The sequence below is a fragment of the Gallinula chloropus genome (assembly GCF_964237585.1).
Source record: "Gallinula chloropus genome assembly, chromosome: 1".
Lineage (NCBI taxonomy): Eukaryota > Metazoa > Chordata > Aves > Gruiformes > Rallidae > Gallinula > Gallinula chloropus.
This window is the reverse complement of record NC_140085.1, coordinates 7,832,609-7,851,429: the sequence shown is the minus strand read 5'-3', so window position 1 is coordinate 7,851,429 and position 18,821 is coordinate 7,832,609. Positions and strand designations below refer to the sequence as shown.

At 45.9% G+C, this 18,821-nt stretch overlaps 1 protein-coding gene across 1 annotated transcript in view; it reads left to right on the top strand.

The window, feature by feature from the left end:
• Positions 1-18,821, top strand: part of FRMD4A (FERM domain containing 4A) — a gene marked incomplete at its 5' end in the record, with an annotated part of 377,986 nt that overhangs the window by 280,910 nt on the left and 78,255 nt on the right. Inside the window, 2 exons of the mRNA XM_084266245.1 lie at positions 4,992-5,084; positions 18,100-18,184. Coding sequence (XP_084122371.1) covers positions 4,992-5,084; positions 18,100-18,184 — 178 coding nt within the window. The remainder of the gene's footprint in view (positions 1-4,991; positions 5,085-18,099; positions 18,185-18,821) is intronic.

Sequence of the window (18,821 nt, the reverse complement as noted above, 5' to 3'; positions counted from 1 at the left end):
CAGCAGACACATATGGATGCATACTGTCTAGACGAGATTTCAAAGGGTGAGGTGATGGCATCTACTCACTTGGTCACCTTCTTGACTTGGGATCAAGATGGAGCAGGATGCATTTTACAAGGGGCTCAGCCATCCCAGATGATTGGGGGAGACTGTCATTAAATCTAGTAAACGTGACCCAGCAACATGCCAGTGAGTCCTATTCCATATGAAGCTTGGTCTGCAGCCCTTCTGCTGTCCCATAGTGAGCCTGACACTCGCACTGAGGCTTCTTCAATGCTGTGAAAAAACCTTGGCCAAAAAATACATGTACAATATAACCTCCTCAGCTGTAAGAAAGCTCTAAAAAGAGTTGGCATAAACAGTAATTGTTTTGACTAAACACAGCCAACAAAATGTACCTGGGCAGCTGGACTGGATCTCAGAAATAGATGTTCTGTGTCACCTTCAGAAAATAAACTGGGCTTTCCATACCACAGGTCCTAACCTGCAATGTGAAATGGAAGGTTTAAAAAAATCCTTTCTGTGAAAAGTAGGAAAATCAGCCTCTCAATGTGTGTTTGCAGAGGACCTAAAGCAGCCCTACAGCTCATACAGACCAGGCACACAAAAAGAAATCCTTTCATTCTGTGACGCAACCCCCCAGGGATTTCCTTCTCTTCACCCTTCACTGAGTTTCCATGTGCCTTACTTGAAGGGAACTCATAACCAGCTAAAACAGAACAAGCCTGGTTCATAAATGTAGTCTGGGGTTGGCTAAATTGCAAGTTCAGAAAGAAGAAAAGCCACTAAAGTATTAAATCAATTCCTCTATTTAAGAGTAAAAGCTCTATGAGAGTAATTTATTTAGAAATGATTTAGACTGGGGATTTCCATTCATTAGTTGTGCTCTATCATGACAACCTGAGAAGAAAATCAATAGGAACAACCTTTGCGTTGGCGACTTAATAGTTTCTTGTGATAATATAGGGTCATTACTGCATTCAGTGCGACTAAAATTAGATTGTCAGACTATTATGGAGGAGAGAATAACGCCTCCTATTTTAATGATCATAGGAACACTTTATGGCATGAGCCATTAACTGCGGGAGAGCACAGGTCAAAAGGGTGTCCCTGTACAGCACGTGGGGCCAAGCTCCACGTGAAGCCAGAGGAGCTACATGCTGGTTTGATTAACACTGAAAGAATGGAGAAAGGGCTTTTTTATTCAGTTCAGCTGAGTATGAATCTTCACTAACCGCCGTTTCCCTCAGCATCATCTTTGCCAGCGTTCACTGAGAACACGTGGTCAGGATTACCCTTCTGCTGCCTGCAGACACACTGCCTGGGACACAGGTTGGGTTTTCCACATCCTTTACTTGTCCTTGGGTGCGAGCCACCCGCTCCATGGAGAACTACCAGCTTCTGCATCCTACAGATCCCCCTTTCCATGGGCCCAACCAAAAGCTGACCCAAAACACTTAGCTGATGCCTGTCCACACTCACCAGTGCAGAATTTGCAGAGCAGCTTCTAGCTAATCAAATCTGTGAGGGATTTGGGCCCCTATTATTTGTGTTACACTTGGATTAGGTAACGACTCTTGCTCAGCCCAGGATCCTGGGGCCAAGGGATGGCAAGGGAAGAGTAGAAGAGGAATAGAGAGGTACCACTCTTCCCTGGAATAATCTCACCTCCAGGGGTGTGTGTAACTTTCCACTCTGCAGAGCCAAACCAAGGGACCAGGTATTCCATGTCCTGGTTGAAGAGCGAGTCCTATGGAGGGTGCATCTCCCAGAATAATGTCCTGCTCTAGCGTTAGATCAGCTCCTTTGTCACCAAGTCCTCTGTTTTGCAGTAGCTGTGTGGCTGAATTCATGCAGTCCCCCTCACCCCCCAAAATATTTCTGTTGAAGGATTAAGACCTTAAACAAGAAAAACTGTGAGCTTAAAGGGGTTTTTAGCTTCTGTGGTGATAGATGGAAACATAAAATAGCATATATGGTTTTCATTATGTGAACTGGTCTTTCTCAGTGTCCACTCAATTCAACATGAGTTTGACACTGAAGGGGTGTGAGCTGGTTTATTGGTCCAAATACCTTTATAACATAAATCAATGTGGATACGCTTTTCAGAGAACTGGATGCTAACCAGTAAAACTGTATAGACAGAACCACCTGGAGGCAAAGTACTCATTGATGTACCACTCTTTACTGAAAGCCCTGATAAAAGAAGACAGAACTACTACATGCAATCGACAATATGAACCCTGGGCTCCAAAATCCATACTCAGTCTGTAACCTAAATGGACCCAGTTTCTTTTTTCTAAAAGCGATTATGTATTTGTTATTGACACACCAGTTTAACTGCCAACATGTGTACAACCAACAGAGAAAAATGATCTGGCTTCCAGTATTCAACCTCCCTACAGGTCACCCAAAACTCTTTCCACCATTATTTCAGAACACACAGATATAAATATCGAAATGAGCAAATCAATGGCAATAATGAAACAAAAGGTACTTTGTGTCTCTAAATTGAACCGTGAAGGAAATCCAGCTAGACATAGGCATGTGTGAATGGGATCCCAGTGTAAGCTGCCTAAATTGGTCCATGAAAACTGTCAGGATTACTACAAGCCTAGGGTTATATGCCCTTACTTTTCCCTGTCTTACACGGGATTGTGCTCCATGAATAGTTCTGCTGAAGACAGCAAGACAGCTTCCAGAGCAAAGCGTTTTGTGGTGTAACGGCACTGGAGTTTGGCTCCCCGACAGACCACATTCACAGGCAGATGCCAGCGCGTGTTCGCTGCTGCTGTTCTCTACGTGTCACACATGCGTGCTTCAAAACAAGGAGTGAGGTGACACTCTGCAGCGCAGAAACCCTCAGCGATGAAAGATTGTAAGTGGTAATTGAGTACAGTGTGCAGTTAGCTCCTGGCAGTGATTTAAGTGACCTTCCTCTGCTGAAGGAGCTTTGGATTTAAGCTCCATGCAGATGAGAGTAATGAAACCCTTCAACCCAAAAACTCGGCAGCAATTAAACGTGTTATTCAGTATGCACAGCCGTGTACGTGTGTGACATAAATGTGAAGCCTGGCATGCATACATATATACATATATTCTTTTTGTGCTGATTATATCAACCAGTTTCTCAAATTAAAATGCAGTGAGAATGAAAAGAGCAAGTCTTTTCAAAGTAAGAAATACCTTGAAGTGAATTATTGCTGTGGGCACCATGGCTTCCCAACCCTTCCTTGTGCATGCTAGGCAAACCCAGACATCACCGTTAAGTAAACACAGAGGTAGACAGTAAGTCCATTGTCAACAAACCAGTCTCAGTGGGAACCGGTGTGTAATGCCATCAGCTGCTGGTGGCTGCTCCATTGGTGACACGAATGCAGCTGAACAGGTTCGGGATAGGATGTCAGGCTTAGCGTGGCTTTTCCTTGCTCTGACAGTGTTCCATACCGTGGCCTACATGGCTAAATGCTCGGTTTGCACTTTGGCTAGGAACGGGTGAGCATGTCTAGTTTCGGTCCCCATGTGTACTGTGGCCTTCACAGTTCATTTCAGCCTTCCCGAGTCCTGTTAAAAGGAACTTAACACACTTCAGGACAAAAATAAAGCCTCCTGAAACTGTTACTTTCCCCTTATTTATTTTTCTAGAAAAGATGGAGCTGGGAAGCTACAAATCTGGTTAAATTGCTAAATAGATGTTGCTCCTTACTTTCCAAAGGGGCTTCTGAGTTGCCCAAAGCACGAGCACTGCTATGAAGTAACCATCAGACCCCTGAGAAAGCTGAGTGTGTTTGCTGACAGGGTGCATTACCAAAGCTCATGGAAACCTTAGAAGTTAATTTAAAGCTTTTTTTTCTTTTTTTTTTTAAACCAAGACCTTTTTTTCCCCGTTATTTCATTTTTAGTGGAATGAAGAATTATCCTTGAGGATTAGCAGGAGCTGGCAAATAGGCATTGGAATAGAGCTCAGGATGTCTGAGTTCCATTTCCTGCTTTATTTGCTGCGAGCTTGCCCCTAAAATCACTTCAGTTCTCTCTCCCTTTGCTTGTCTAGACAGCAGAGTGCTGAAGGCAAAGGGTGAAGGCTGCCTCTCCCTCTGGGTGAAATCTGGTCTTGCTGAAATCAGTATGAAAATGCTCCCAGGATGCAGTCTTAGTATCACTGCAGGCAGTGGTGAAATTCCCATTGACTTTGGTGGGGCCTGAATTTTACCCTGTGTATTTCCACAGTGCCTAATTTAACGGGACCTTTATCTCAGCCAGACAGTGAGATACCCTTGTAACACAAATAACAGTATTTATAAAATACCTCTCATGCACACACAGGGCTCTATGATGTGGGGAATGTGACAAAAAAACAGAGCTCCTGCCCAGGAAAGCTTCCAGCAGCAAGGCACGGAGGGATAAATTATAGGAGAAAATAATAGCGACAGGTACCATCTAGGCAAAAGAAAAGCAGCAGGTGGTAATTGGAGCTGGAACGCTCCACGGAGCAGCTGTTTTTCAGGAGTTCTCTGAAGGAGAAAAGACAAAGGCTGGGCAAACCTAGAGAGGCTATTGCAGGCACATGGGTGGTAAATAAACTGTCTGAGGCTGTAGAGTGAGGTTTAGCCTTGAGTGAAATATTGCAGGCATCATGGAAACTCTTAACAGCAAGGATTTCTAATGAAAATCTTGACAGACTTTTAATGATACAACCGCTCCAGGGGGTTGTAATGAAAAGGTAAAGCTCATAACATTTTGGGCTGTCCTGCCTGCTCAGCGCTGCCAGCTTTAACCCTGACAGATTGAACTTTAGCTGTTCGATTCCCAGGCTGAAATGTTGCCTCCTCTCCTCAAACATTTACTGTGTGTTTTTCAAATATCATGCAATAGCCGAGGGCAAATAGCATGCGCTTCAGTTCATCTTCTGTAGCACCTCAGACCACATGGTAATGAGTAGTGAGAAACCTCTTTGGTGCTGGGCTCAAAATTGTCTCTTCTCTTGCCAGGGGACACTTGAACTGGCTTCAGCTGGACCGCCGGGTGCTGGAACACGACTTCCCCAAAAAGTCAGGACCGGTTGTATTGTACTTTTGTGTCAGGTAAGTGCATGAAGGCAAGGCCTTCCCATGGGGTACGGCTACGGATGACCTGTTCCCCAGGGGCCAGGATATGAGACTTGGTTTCTCCCGCTGTAGAAACAGCCGTGGACAAGCAAACACTTTCACACAGGCTTCTTTTGAGCTCTCTGCCTTTGAAAACTGTTTCTCACACAAGTGTAAATAAGTAGTAGCTACACTCATAGCTGCCCAGAGAGAATCCTTGTATGAGGGCAAGATCAGACGTTATGTCTTTACACTTCAATTTATGGGTTTTGAACTCCTGTAGAGTCCAAGCTGGGTAGGGCAGCAGAACAAAGACCTCTTTCTGCCAGGATAACCAACCCAAGACAGATACCTGGAGGGAAAACACTCGCTTCCTCACCAGAAGGCCACCCGCTTCCTCTGGGCTGTGCCCAGTGTGTGCATTGTCAGGGACCGAATGAATCCTGGTATAGCTCCCTTGTATTTGCCTTCTGGACTCAACCATGGAGCAGCACAATGAATTATCCTCAAGTAGAAAACTCTGGCATTTTATGGCAACGAGTTGGCTTCGGCATGGGCATAGAACATATTCATAGACTGGACTGGAGGAGACTAGAAAGGTTTTAATGAAGATTATGGGAATTTGGGAGAAATTCTCTTCATCTGGGAATTTTGCAAGGAGCTGTGAGTGGAAGCCACTGGAAGCTGCCAGTGCTCTTGAGTACACAATGTCTTTGCCTCTAAGGGGGTTATTTTCTGAAAAGACAAATTTGCTCTTGCAGCTTTAAAACACCCAGAGAGAGGCTGGGGGTTGGGATGGCATATGTACAAAATTAAGTTGAGGGGTTTGACTTACGTTTAATGGATAGCTCATGTCTAGAACTAGCCAGTGCAGTGTTACTGTCTTTTTCTGTTAGCCTTTCCACTCCAGTATTGTATTACATCTGACATCACTCCCATTCATTCCATAGTAGCCACAAAAAATGAAGACCTACTTTTGAGTTTCTTCCCCTGAGTGAAACTTTTTCCCCCTGCTTAGTGATTGCCATTCATTTAACTTCAATTACAAGGGAGGCTTCTTAAGAGGAGGCTCTTTGTTCTATTTTGTACCCATATTTAGTGGTGGATATATTGGGACAAATCAAGGCTGTGCAAAGCCCCATGACTCCAGAAAAGGCTTGCTGTCTCCCAGGAGAAGAGTTTAATCTACATATTGGGTGATTTGAACCATAATGGTAGATCCAGAGCTGAACATTTCCAGTGAAATGGAAATGATCCGGATCCATCTGCACTTAGAACTAACAGTGCTCTTCTGCAAAAGTGTTAGACTTTTAGGCAAATTTAAAACCAAAACAAACCTCATTAAGAACATTCCAGTTCTGTTATTGAGCATCTTGCCTAAGGGCCAAATTGAGGAGTCCGTGCTAGTACAGGGATACCATAGAAAGCAGGGAGGGCTCCGACTGAGCCAGAGCTAAGTGCAGATTTGAGGAGTGGAACTGCTAAATGTGTGAAAGCCAGTGCTACTGAGCTGCTCTCATATTCATTTCAAAGACCACTCAACGAGCATAAATATTGCCATCTGTATTGTTTTATGAGAGTTGGCAGCACAGTGGAGACAAGTCATTCTAGCAGGATCTTAGCCAAGAGACATCTTAGTGCTACGGATCCATACGACAGATAGCAAATGAGCGACCTCTCCTTTTCCAGAATCATAATCCATAGGGAAATCCATAGGGGGAAAGTCAGCATTCAGTGTCTGAAAAGCGTGTGAAAACCAGACCGACTATGGGCTTATACTCTTACTTATGGTAGTAATTGAGTGGATTGTCACAGTCAGTTACAATCTGAATTGGATTGGAAGGCCAGATGCCTCAAGAGTTCGGAATGGGCATTAACTTACCATGGCTTTTCTACTGTTTATTTCCCCTGTGGGTATCAGACACTGGCAAGAAGTTGAAAAGGCTTCCCAGCATGTAAAGAGTTCCCATGTCCGTCCCCAAATCTGATCTGAGTAGGAGGCAATTGGAGAAGAAATCAAATCCAGCCATGCTGACTGAAGTTGGAAAGGCCCCAGGCATCTGCTACCCTGTGGGTTCAGTTCTGGCTTGGGAACTAAAGAAAGGACTGAAGGAAAGGTTGTGAAGAGACCCACCCATAGACAGGGTTGTATTTTGATAATCTGGAGATGATGTAGAGCCATCCACATGCATACCTTAAATAGAATGTTCCCTCTCCTGCTGCCACGAGGTAGAAAGCAGAGATAACTAGTTCTAGTAGTTAGAGATGTACTCATTTTTAAGGAATTGGGTGTCCAGGAATCCTGCTGTATCATTGGTAAAGGTTTGCCTGTGTTTGCAGATGTTTCTGGCATTATCTCTCTCAAGAACTGCCAGCTGAAAAAGCTTAGGTTGGTGCTGGGGGTCCTAATTGGGGGGATACTAATACATGTAACAGGATGCGCCAGATGTTTGTTACAGAGAAATCTGTTCACAGCATCAGGATTTAGCAATCACGAGGGGCTTTCCCTCCAGTCAAAGCAAATATACAATTCAACCACACTGGGTAACTACTGAAGACGTGGAGCTTCAGGCAAGAACTCTAAATGGTGGTTTGTGAAGAGGAGAAGCTTTGGAGAAAACATTTTCACCTTTTATGTGACCATCAAGTCGGTTTTACCCTTAACTTGCCCGTGGTGATGTAGATGGGTAGCATGCCCACCAAAGACACCACGGTTTTTAGATTGCTCTGAAAGTACATTCAAAGGTAAGCACGCCTTTTTAAGCAAAGTCTTTTTGGAAGAACCGTGCTGAAAATAGGAAGTTTCACAAGCTTTGCAGTGTGAAATTTTCCACTCTTATTTAAAACTCCGCAGCACTGTTGAAGCTTCATCTTTTGACAAACATTTCCTTGGGGCTTGACATTGTTGAACATTGCTGTCCAGTGCCTTTACTCTCTTTTGTAATCAAAGACCAAGAATTTCACAGTGCTGTGTCAAAGCATTTTATAAGGGTGTTCTGAGCATTAGTTCAGAAAAAATAGCTCCTGCCCTGGTACACTTCCAGACCTCACTGAAGCCTGTGTCTTCAGGTTGTCATATAGTGCTTCTCTGGAAGCTTTCCACTGAGAAGAACGTAGGAAGCCATCAGAACTGCTTGGGCAGCTGTGAACTGCCCCATGGCTATCCTTGTGCAATATTATTTTATCTGTTTATATAGCTTTAAAGCCATACATGAAAGCAAGAAGGAGTGTCATGTGTCTTGCAGGGGAGGTGGGACATCTGGCAACAGGATGGCAGTGGTATTAGTTCTCATCTTAGAGTTAGCGTCCCCGGGTGGCTTTTTAAAGCCCTGGTCACTTGGTTGTTGGTGAAACTCGCTTCCAGCCTATGAGGGTTTACAGTGTAGATAAACCAAACCAGATGAGAGTCACAGCTGAAGTTCTGGAGAAGCAAAGGATGGGGATGAAGGAAGGATTACTTGAGCAGTTGATTTTACAGAAGTGTTTTGAGAACAGGAAAGGACAGTGAAACTGTACCTCACAACATGAGCTGCGTGGCAAGAGGCAGGAACCCAAGTAAAATGTGGAGATCCATGAGCAGCAAGGAGGTCAGAGGAAAGCAGAGTTAGCAGGGGTTCAGATACAGGCGGTTATGCTTTTGGCAGGGAAGAAAGCACTTTGCTCTGACTCACACAGGCAGGGGAAGGAAGGCAAAGTCACTCCCTTTGTGTAAATCTCTGAGGTGAGAGAGGACCAGAGCGTAGACATGCTGTTTGTTCATGGAAAGCAGAGTTGGCCAGGCTTTGCAGTGAATTCTCATCCTCAAACAATGGCCTTGTGGGATTAGCAATCCTGAGCTAGGGAACCAGCAGCATGGGTCTGATCTCTTTATCTTCTGGATGTTTGTCTTGCTGTTAATTTATATGAACAAGCTCAGCAAATAAAATTCACTTCGCTGGTGGATCTTTTCCCAGGAATGGATGTATGTACTCTCAGGGTAGCTCCACCAGCTGAACAGTGACAACGCACTGCAGAAGTCGTCACGCTAAATCAGAACATCTCTCACGTGGAAAGGCTTTTTATTTCAGAAATAAATCCTCAGTACTCAAATACACTGTGGGGCAGAGTTTGTATCTATGGCCCAGCAGTATTCCCACAAAGGAATGCCTGTGTCCAGCAACGTCTGGCATGTGCTTATATGGTACCGGCTAGGCTGGAGTCAGCATGGGGGCTCTGGACTCTCAATATTGAGGCCAGACATTTTGCCGGGTTACCACAGTTACTACAGAACAAAGTGGCCTTAAATAAAAGACCAGCACTGAAATACAGTGTGCAAAGCTCATGCCTGTCTTTGCTTCTTCTAACCTGAAGGAATGTACCTCTGTGTGCACCAGCCATGGTCTGGGTCCAAGGCAGGTGGGACAGATGTCTGAGACAGGACTGACAGCACCAAACCTGAGATGTTTACCTGGTAGATGGCTCTATGTCAGGGCTAATTAGCACAGCCTCCCTGTATAAACACTGGAAAGAAACAGGCACTTTTCAGGCACAATTCAACAGACAACTTTTGATGACTGATTTGGAACTCAATAATTTGCAGTCTGAAATACCTGTGTCTCTTCTCTGCCCTCAGACCCCTGCTCAGATATAGGCAGTTATATTAAAGCTAACTCTTTTCATCAGATGAATCCCCTTTCCGTGTGCATCAAGGGCAGCCTATAAATTCAGATTATTATTTCAAAGAGGGTTGGTGCAGCCAGGGTTGAGGAGTCATTCTCCATCTACAAGGTTTTGCCTGACTACCTGAACAGAACTGGATGAGATTTCAGCTGCTAATGAGGCCTTATGCTATTTTAGTTTTTCAGCCCTCCTTTATATCCAGTCTTTAAACACATATTCCATTAGAAAAGGGCTAATGTTAAAAATAAAAGAAGTAGGAGATCATTTGGAAAACAACTGATGCTGGAAGGCAGGCAGACTAGTAGTTGCTAATATGGATTGTTCATAGGGCTAGACAGACCTTACAACCTGTTCCTGAAATACATCGGTGCCTCCCACGCCGTCCAGAAGACACGTGTGGGGTGCAGATTCATGGCATGCTGCTCCCAACTTGCCTGAGTCACTCGCATGGCGAACCCAGCACACCGTGGCTGTGTGTGCCATTCATTTCCACTCCGCTTTGCATCTCTCTGAGAAATTAGATTAGTGGGTGGTGATGACAGGAGCCTGCTGTGGCAGGAAGAGCAGAATAGAACCACACTAAATTAACCAGAGCAATTCATTTGCCTCACATGTAACAGGCTGTGTTTCTCCCTCCACAGTTTTCCTCACCAGGAAGTGGTATGTGGTGCTCCACGGCTTTGCTCCAGGCAGGGAAGGGGGTGGGTGGATGAGCTGCAGTAGCTCCTGAGTACATCCCTGAGCAAGGTGGGTGGGATGAGGGAAAGCCATTGGGAAGCGGATGCCAAGGTGAGGAAAGAGACTGCAGAAGGATTCTTCCCTCACATTGCCAGCAACTCTCTCTCCCCACCAAGGAGGGAGAAGGAGCAGTCCTCTCTCTGCCCCACTGTGTGAGACAGGACTTTCCAGAACTGGGAAGGGAGGCACAAGTAGATGATCAAATACATAAATTTTGTAGCCAGGGGAAAGGGAGAGAAGTGGCACTTTGCTCTCACCCATGGATATGCTTCACCACACCTGCTGGCACCCAGGAGAAGATGCTGGGGAAAAATCATACACGCAAACTGCTCCTCTGCTCTTCCCTGGTCTGCTGCACACACTTCTGCAAGGGGGGTGACAAGGAGGGCAGTGCTGGACCCCACTTTTCCATGGAGCTTGATCACCCCAGGATAGTTCAGGGAACTAGCAGCACCTTGGGGTATTCCATCCTCATCCTCGTGGCCAGGCATCTCTGAGCTCCTTCCAGCTGTGCCGTCTTCCTCACCTGCTCTTGCTACCAGCACTGACCTGGTAACTCCCCATACCAAGCTCCCAGGCAGCTTATGCTACATTTAGGGGAGTCAAAGGGCCACCTCCCACTCACACTGTATCTCTACAGCTCCATGCACTGCTGGGGTGCTGTAGAAACACTAGCAAAACCCAGAATATTAAACCTGCACAGCCAGCCCAGCCCAAACAAGTTGCTTTCAGGTGTTCCCGCGAGCTGCTCTGTCTATAAAGTCCATCAAAGCTGTGCCATAACCCAGATCTCTTTGTACACCACGTGTTTTGCTGTTTGGTGTGCATCAGCTGTGTGTATGCTAAGGGGGAAGATCTCAAATGCCAGCAGCCCTGCAAACCCCCTCCTCCCACCACAGCATATAAATACAGCCGCTCAGACCTTGTTTGTGCTGGAAGACAAGGCTCCCTGCAGACAATTTATTGCAGCCTTCTCAGGGTGGCCCCCTGCTCAGTTCACCAGGGGGAAGGTGTAATAAATTGCCTGCAGGGAAGCTTTGCTCCTCAGAGTCTCTTTAGAGATATGAGAAACTTCTGTCCAGTTGGAAGATTTACTTGTGTGAAAACTGACCTTTGCTTGAGGAAGGGAACTAATGGGGCTCTGCTACTTAGCACACAGCTCTGAGCAAAGCCATCCATTACACACACATCTTAACAGCAGTCTGGCTCTTGAGTCCCATAACATCATTTCTGTTTTCTGCTTAACTGTGAATATATTTGTATAAGCGAGCTGTGTTTAGAGAAGGGGAGAAGTTGTTTTTTCCTTTCCACTGAGCCACCCAAGGGGGAAGAAAAAAGCAGCGCTCTAAAGATGCGTTGTTATGAGCCGCATTTTGAATGTGTTGATGCTGGCAGCATTGTCTTGTCTAATTTGAGGAAGCATTTAGACAGCATGGTAGGTTCTATGCAGAAATGATGGATGCTGTCAGTGTAGGATTTGTACCTAATTTGGATCAAGCAGCAATAGCTATGTCAGTGCCTACACACAGTTCCTCTGACTGGGTCAAAGTCATGCAAACATCGTTCCCATTTTCATTGCAATTCGTACATTTATACTTTACACCAGTGGGTGTGATTTGCTGTCACCAGTGAAGGAAGCAGAAAGGGCTGCTATGAGGGGTCCCATTGCCGTGGCGTCAAACAAAGGGGTAGAGCCAGTTAAGTCAACACCAGTTTTCACAGGTAAATCATACCTTGGTGTGCTGATGACAGCACAGTGGAATAGCAGGAGGGGTTTCTATTCCTAGAATGGTTCATGATGCACAGATGAAAGATGCTCCACCAACACTGAGGAATGGTGTTACGCAAGACAATACACCCAGTGAGTTACCTCTAACAGCCAAGATGTCGCTCTTGGTGAGGATCGAAGAGCAGAAAAGAGCTGGGCCAGAGCTGAGGAGAGTGTAGGGAAATCCCCTGGTGAGTGAGGGAGAGGACGGGAGGAAGGCAGCACACTGTTCTGATCGATCACCACTCGTGCCTCACACTTGGGACAGATAACCACATCACTCCAAGCCAAGAGGAGCTGAACAGCCTTTTTGTACAAAGCTGCGCTTCCCTTGCAAGATAAGCTCCACAGGACACTTCAGGGCTGGAGTGATTTGCAGAATACATTGACCTGGTTTGCTGCTTCTGTTGCTTGGTCAGACCTGGTTCCTCTCCTGGCCAGTGCCTCTCCAGGTGATGCTAGATGCTGTAACCAAACACTGGGGCCTGCTTTACCACCTTGATTCCTCCCCTCTCTGTGTGGGGGTTCAATGGGCCAGCCTCTTGCAAACACTGAGAAACAGGGCTGGGCAATGGATGAAGGTGCAAAAAGCTTCACAGTACAATACAGCTGGTGGGAACAAGAGGAACAGGCTCTGGTTAAACAGCATCCACAGCGTTTTTTTGTTAGCTCAGTTCCCTATATTCCCGGAATCACACTGACCTCCAGTTTTGTGGCTTCCTTGCAATGAAGTAGAAGTAGATACTGGTCTCTCCTGCTGAGTTCTGTCCTCTGTATACCAATCCCTGGCGCTGGGCGAGGGTGGCCAGAGCATGGCACAAGCACAGGGGACAGGACATAGGATCAGAATCAAAATGAATGCAGAAAGGGGGGTAAATGGAGCTTTTAAGCGCCCCTGATTTTCATTCCTGGCTGATTACTTAACAAACCAACTATTTTGCATGACCATTGTCTGCTTTAAGTGTCAGCACATAAAAGTGTGCACCCATGACTATTAGCAGACAGGGCTGGAACATAAAAGGAGCTCTGCAGCCTGAGCTGCTCAGAATACTCATTTAGCATGAGGCACTGGACATAATGACATCTGCATTTAAGTCCATTATACCGATGCATGTGATTTTTCTTTTCCTGGTTAGCAAATGGCCTCATATTTTTCAAATTATCCTCTGAGGTTTTAAATGACATGTTGAGGGATAATGAGCCAGACCCCAGGATGGATGAGGCAGACAAGGGGCTTTCTCCTTTATCCATTGCTTTGTAATAATGAAATAAGAGGCAGTCCATTGACAGAGCCACCAAGCAATGCTGACAGCTCTGTCCTGCATCCTACCAGAAGAGAGTCAGCCAGCTGGGAAGGACATGGAAGACACTTCTGCACATTTCAATCCTTTCTTTCGTATCTAAGTGTATCTCCTGTCTAGGACAGGAGAAACAGTGAGGAAGGTGACGGCATATCAAAACCAAAATCCTTTTGCTTTTCTGAACTCTTCCATGAAATCCAGTTTTGCCTTTTTGTTTTCCTTCTCCATGGGAAAGGTGATGTTTTCACAACAGAATAACAATCCACAACTTGGATTGTTATTCTGTGATTCTCCCCCTTTTCTAGTCTCAATAGGCCCAAGAGGGGTGGTTTGCCTCCCTGCACAGAGACAGTATCACAGGGCTGGAGGGAAGGTACCCCACGTGCCAATACTAAGTCACCAGCTCGTGCTCTTCCAAAAAGGCAGGAACTCACCCAAAAATCACAAGTATTGTCAGTGCTGCCCTCAGCTTCTCCATCACTGCCTGGCTCACTTCTGTTTTAACTGACCCTCTCACACAGCACTGTACCAGCATGCTGGAGCCACACACATCAGCACATCCCTCGCCCAGCTGCCTCCCCTGCCCCTGTGGTCACCCCACTGCCTTCCTCTGAAAGCAGCCAGACATCTGAGGAGCAAGGCTTGCAACAGGAACCCTGACTAGGACAAAAGGTCCTCCTGGATAAAAGATTTTTGGGCCAGTTGTTTCCCATCAGACTCAAACATCACAAGAGCTAGGATGACATCACTGCCCCACGACAGATCTACACCTGAAGTAGCGAAGACATCCATTTGCTGTGCTCGTGCCTCAAAAAATCGTTGTGTTGAAGACCATGGTGAAATATGTTTACTCTTTGGCAGGTTCTGCTTGGAAATAAACACATGGGCATGTGATCTCAAACACTATGACAGTACATTTGCATAGTCAGGAACTGAATTACTCCGAGCCTGGTCCCTGCTAGGTGATAGATGGCCAAGTTCAGGCTGAGGGGGTACACCCAGGGCTGTGGGTTAGAGGCAATGCTAAATATTTTTTGTTTGTATGTCTCCATTGGTGTGTGGAAATGGAGAGTGCTGCTCATTTCAGCTCTCACTGACCGTGCAAGCACGCCACCAGCTCAGGTGGGTTTTGGAGGCTGTTTCTCTGATAGCTCCGAAGCCTCCTATCCCAATTGCATGGACAAGGCTCTAGTTATCAAGCACCTTCCCAGCACTGCTACACTCTCACGTCTGCACACATCCAACTGGGTTTACATATGAGGCTGGCAGCAGCAGCCAAGGATTCTCCGTCTCCTGAAGGACCAGTAATCAAACTGGTAAGTCCAGTGCTCAGTCAGGCATCCCTCCCTGCTGCAAGTCAGAGGTGGCAACGTGTGTAATGCAAGGGAGAAATCACAGCAATGCCAGCTTCCCATCACCCAAGGATCAGGAGTTTCCACTATTGCTTCTCACAGGCACTGCTATATAAATGTCAGTGCTTGGCTGGTTATGATGGGAATTGCCATTCATCACAGCATGAGGGGGCTTAAGCTGTCTCAGAGCAAGTTGTCAATTAACCAGCGCTTAATATAGAGCAATCAGATCAGTACAACGCTTGTCCTCGCTGCTAAAAAGCCTTAAACGTTTCAGATGCAGCAGCTTCTGAAGACTTCCAAGACTTTTGCAGTACTCATTATTATCTTCCTGCCTCTGAGAGGGAGCAGTCAAGATAGGCACTGTGTGTTCATTAACCAGTGTAATATTCACTGGACTATTTAATTAATGCTTAGAAAATGTACTTGATGAATCATAACTTACTGGGGGCGGGGAGGGATGGGGAATGCAGCAATAGATTACTGCTGGCTACCTTTTAAACTTTTTCCAAAATTATTTCTCTGGGTTTTTCACTCACAGAGTCTTGTGGGGTGCTCCCCCTTCCTGCAGTCCCCTAATTTTTCATAGCAACAGTTACTGTCTGTCAGGAAACCTCTGGTAGGAGCTGCTTGAGGCAAAGCTGTTTGTTGGCTGTATTGCAAGAGATATAGGTAGTGGAACAGAGGTGTCAGACACATTGTACTGCCTGTTTCTCTGTCCAGCCCATCAATTATTTCCTGGATGTATCAGCTTCACTGCACATGGAGGAATGCTGCTCTCAGGGGAGTCCTCAAAAGAAATCCGAGAGTTGCCCGTTAAAACTGATGACCTCAAAACATGTTGTAAGAAAGAGCTTATAAGCTTAACAGGCAAAACAGACAGAGAGGGGAAGAGGAGGGAGGAGTATTTTCAAACATAGCACAACAGCCCCAAGCAGCTAAATGATTTCCTGAAGGTCAGGAAGGAAACCTGTGTCCAAGTCAAGAATTTCACCCAGATTTTTTTGCTTGTTTCACTGCCTGAGCAGCTGGATGCTTCTGTCTGCCTCCTTAGTCAGTGGCATTGGTCATTGTGAAGTGTGGCTTTCCTTACTGTTTTGGGGAAAGGTGGTCACAGGAGTAGGTTTGCCAGAGATTCACCACCAGTGCAAAAGCCACATCTTTCCCTCTCCTTTCTGTTCCAGTCTTGGCTGTGAATTGAAGGGAGCCTGCTCCAGTTCAGGTTTTCTGAGCTTGCCACACAGCAAATCCCATAAGAGTTCTCTCCACAAATCTGTTTTCTTTCAATAGCACCGGTTTCCCGCTGCACATGCTTTGTGCTTGTCTGGGTGCATGTGGGAGCCAGTAGCTCCCCAACACACTCTCCACTCTAGAGATCACTTGAGAATTGGGTTTTCTTTGTGAAGATGAAGTATCATGTGCAGACTCCGTGTTCCGAGAGACTCAATTTTATACAGAAAATGATCTGTGTGTCTATGTGAAAAGCCTTGGGAAATGTCCTTGAAGCCTAAGAAATGCAATATTGCCCTCTAGTGATGATGAGGATGGTCTCGTTTGAGCTGAGGAAACAAAAAGTGTTTTGGCTAACCTTCACTGGGAATCAAAAAAAGCAATAAATGTTCCTGTATTCTTCTGACCCTGGAATTGAAGACCCTACGTTCACAACTTGGAGAGCACTGGTAGCGGTGATAAGCGGAGGAGGTCCTCCAAGAATCACAGAATGTGTAAAATTATAATTTTTCTCCATGAATTCAGCAGATGGAAAGCCAGCTGCACTCAGAGAGCAGATCTAGTAGGAAGGTTCCTTTTTTAATGCAGCATCTTTTTTTTTGCATTTCTAAAGCCAAGCATTCTTTTTTATTTGCAAAAAATAAAAAACAGAAAAGAGAAGCAGTTTCAAGGACAGGAGGTACAACCCAGTGGAAACCAGGGAAAAAATGAAGAAAAAGCTGAAAAATTGTGCTTGATGGGTTTGGGGTTGATTTTTTTATTTCTCATTTGAACACTTCTGGGGGAGGAAGGAGGGATAATAGCACGGATGAGTATAAGGAACTCCAAATGTTTTTCTCACACTAGTGAGCAAGTAGTTGGTTGCATCTGTCAGGAAAAAACTGTTTTGAAGGGTCTTCAGAAGACACTTAGGAGCAGTACAAAGCTTTGACCTTTACCCCTAAGAAGGTTACATTTAAGGCCCTTGATTCTGCAGATAGCTCAACATGGACAATCCCTCCAATGCTTGTGGAAGCCCCAGGAGTGTCAGCAGGTCTCTCAGCCCTGCTCTCAGACAGCAGGGTCAAGGAGTAAGGTTTCTCTGTAACTGGACCCTGCATCTCAACCCGGATTCCTTAGGTATCTCGGATTTTTAAGTTCCTGATGCAGACAGCATTTCCCTGGCACCTTCCCTATTCTAATTGTCTCTGACAAGGCACGATAGTACTGGAATTTCTGTAAGGAACATTGCTGCCACTGTACTGCAACTTAAAGAACACTGTAAAACAGGGTGGACAGACCACTGTTTTGGGTTGTTTGTTTTTTTTTTTTTTCCCTTACTTAAAACACAAAGTAAATGCAAAATTCACCTTAATCATTCACTGAACCCACCCACGCTTTCTATGTAATGCTGCTACAGGAACTTTGACAGTGTCCTGAGCTTTTTTTGCCAGAAGGTCAGAAAGCAGAATTAAGGGCTGGAGTTGATTGAAGCCAATGGCAAAACTCTCATGGAGTTCACTGCCAAAGGATCAAACCTTCAAAACAGGCAAATATGCCTTATGCAGAGCTGAAGTGGACAGGGAAGGAACCCAAAAGCAGATTTGTCACTGAACCTTTTACATGACATGGGTCAACAGCACAGAAATGGGCAGGTTAGGTAAAGGAGTGAAGAAATGCCAAATGTGATGGAGAGTGAAGGAAAGGTTACAAGCAAAGAGACTCAAGGATTATTTGAAGTTTAAAAACGAAACATGGGATTACTTAGAAACAAAATCATCCACTTGATGATCCCGTTCCTTTGCTATGGCTGAGCTGATGGTGACTGATCATACACAAGCCTCTTTTAACACTCCAGTCTGTCATAAGCAAAGAAATGTTATTTTTAGTATGCTCGTCATCACTCTGATGACCACAATTTTCATGTAATGAGTGCATTTTCATGTTCTACCCTTGTGTCTCACCTCTCTCACTTTCCCTTCCAGGTTCTACATTGAAAGCATCTCCTATCTGAAGGACAATGCCACCATTGAGCTGTTTTTCTTGAACGCCAAGTCCTGCATCTACAAGGTAAGGAGGCCTCAGGAAGTTTTGGGCAGCACTGGGGTGGGCACCTGAGTCTGCATCCCCTGACCCAACATTTACATTGCTCACACCTGGATTTTGAGATACAACCTCCTCTTCCTCCCACCTTCCCTCACACATCCAGCTATAACCAGGTTAGCAGCGGTTTCCCTTTCAGAAAGAGGTTCTGAGGTAAAACACCCCTGGAAGTAACTCTTGCGGTTGGCAGGAGGGAATTTGCAGCTTCTTAAATTACAAACTGTTTTGTATTTAGAAAGAAATGTCTGGCTTTGTGCAAGCAAACAAACAAAACGCCCGCCGCTGTTGAAGCCCGCTCTGTGCTGAGGAGGTGCCGTTAGCGGTTCCCGCCCGAGGAGGGCGGCAATGGCCGCGCGGGCGCCATCTTCTGGGCTGGGCGGCGGGGACGGGGAGGCGGGAGCGCGTTGGAGTGAGAGCTCGGAGCGAGTGTCCGTGGGACTGTCTGGTGTGAGGCAGCGTGCGGGGCGGGGAGGTGTGACGGGAGGGGAGGCTGTGCCGGAGTGGGTAGGCGTGGGGGGTTGAGGGTGTAAGGGGTGTGTCAGCACACGTGTGACCGTACTCCTCAGAGATGCCGATGACTGCGTGGTGGTGGCAGTGTGACTGA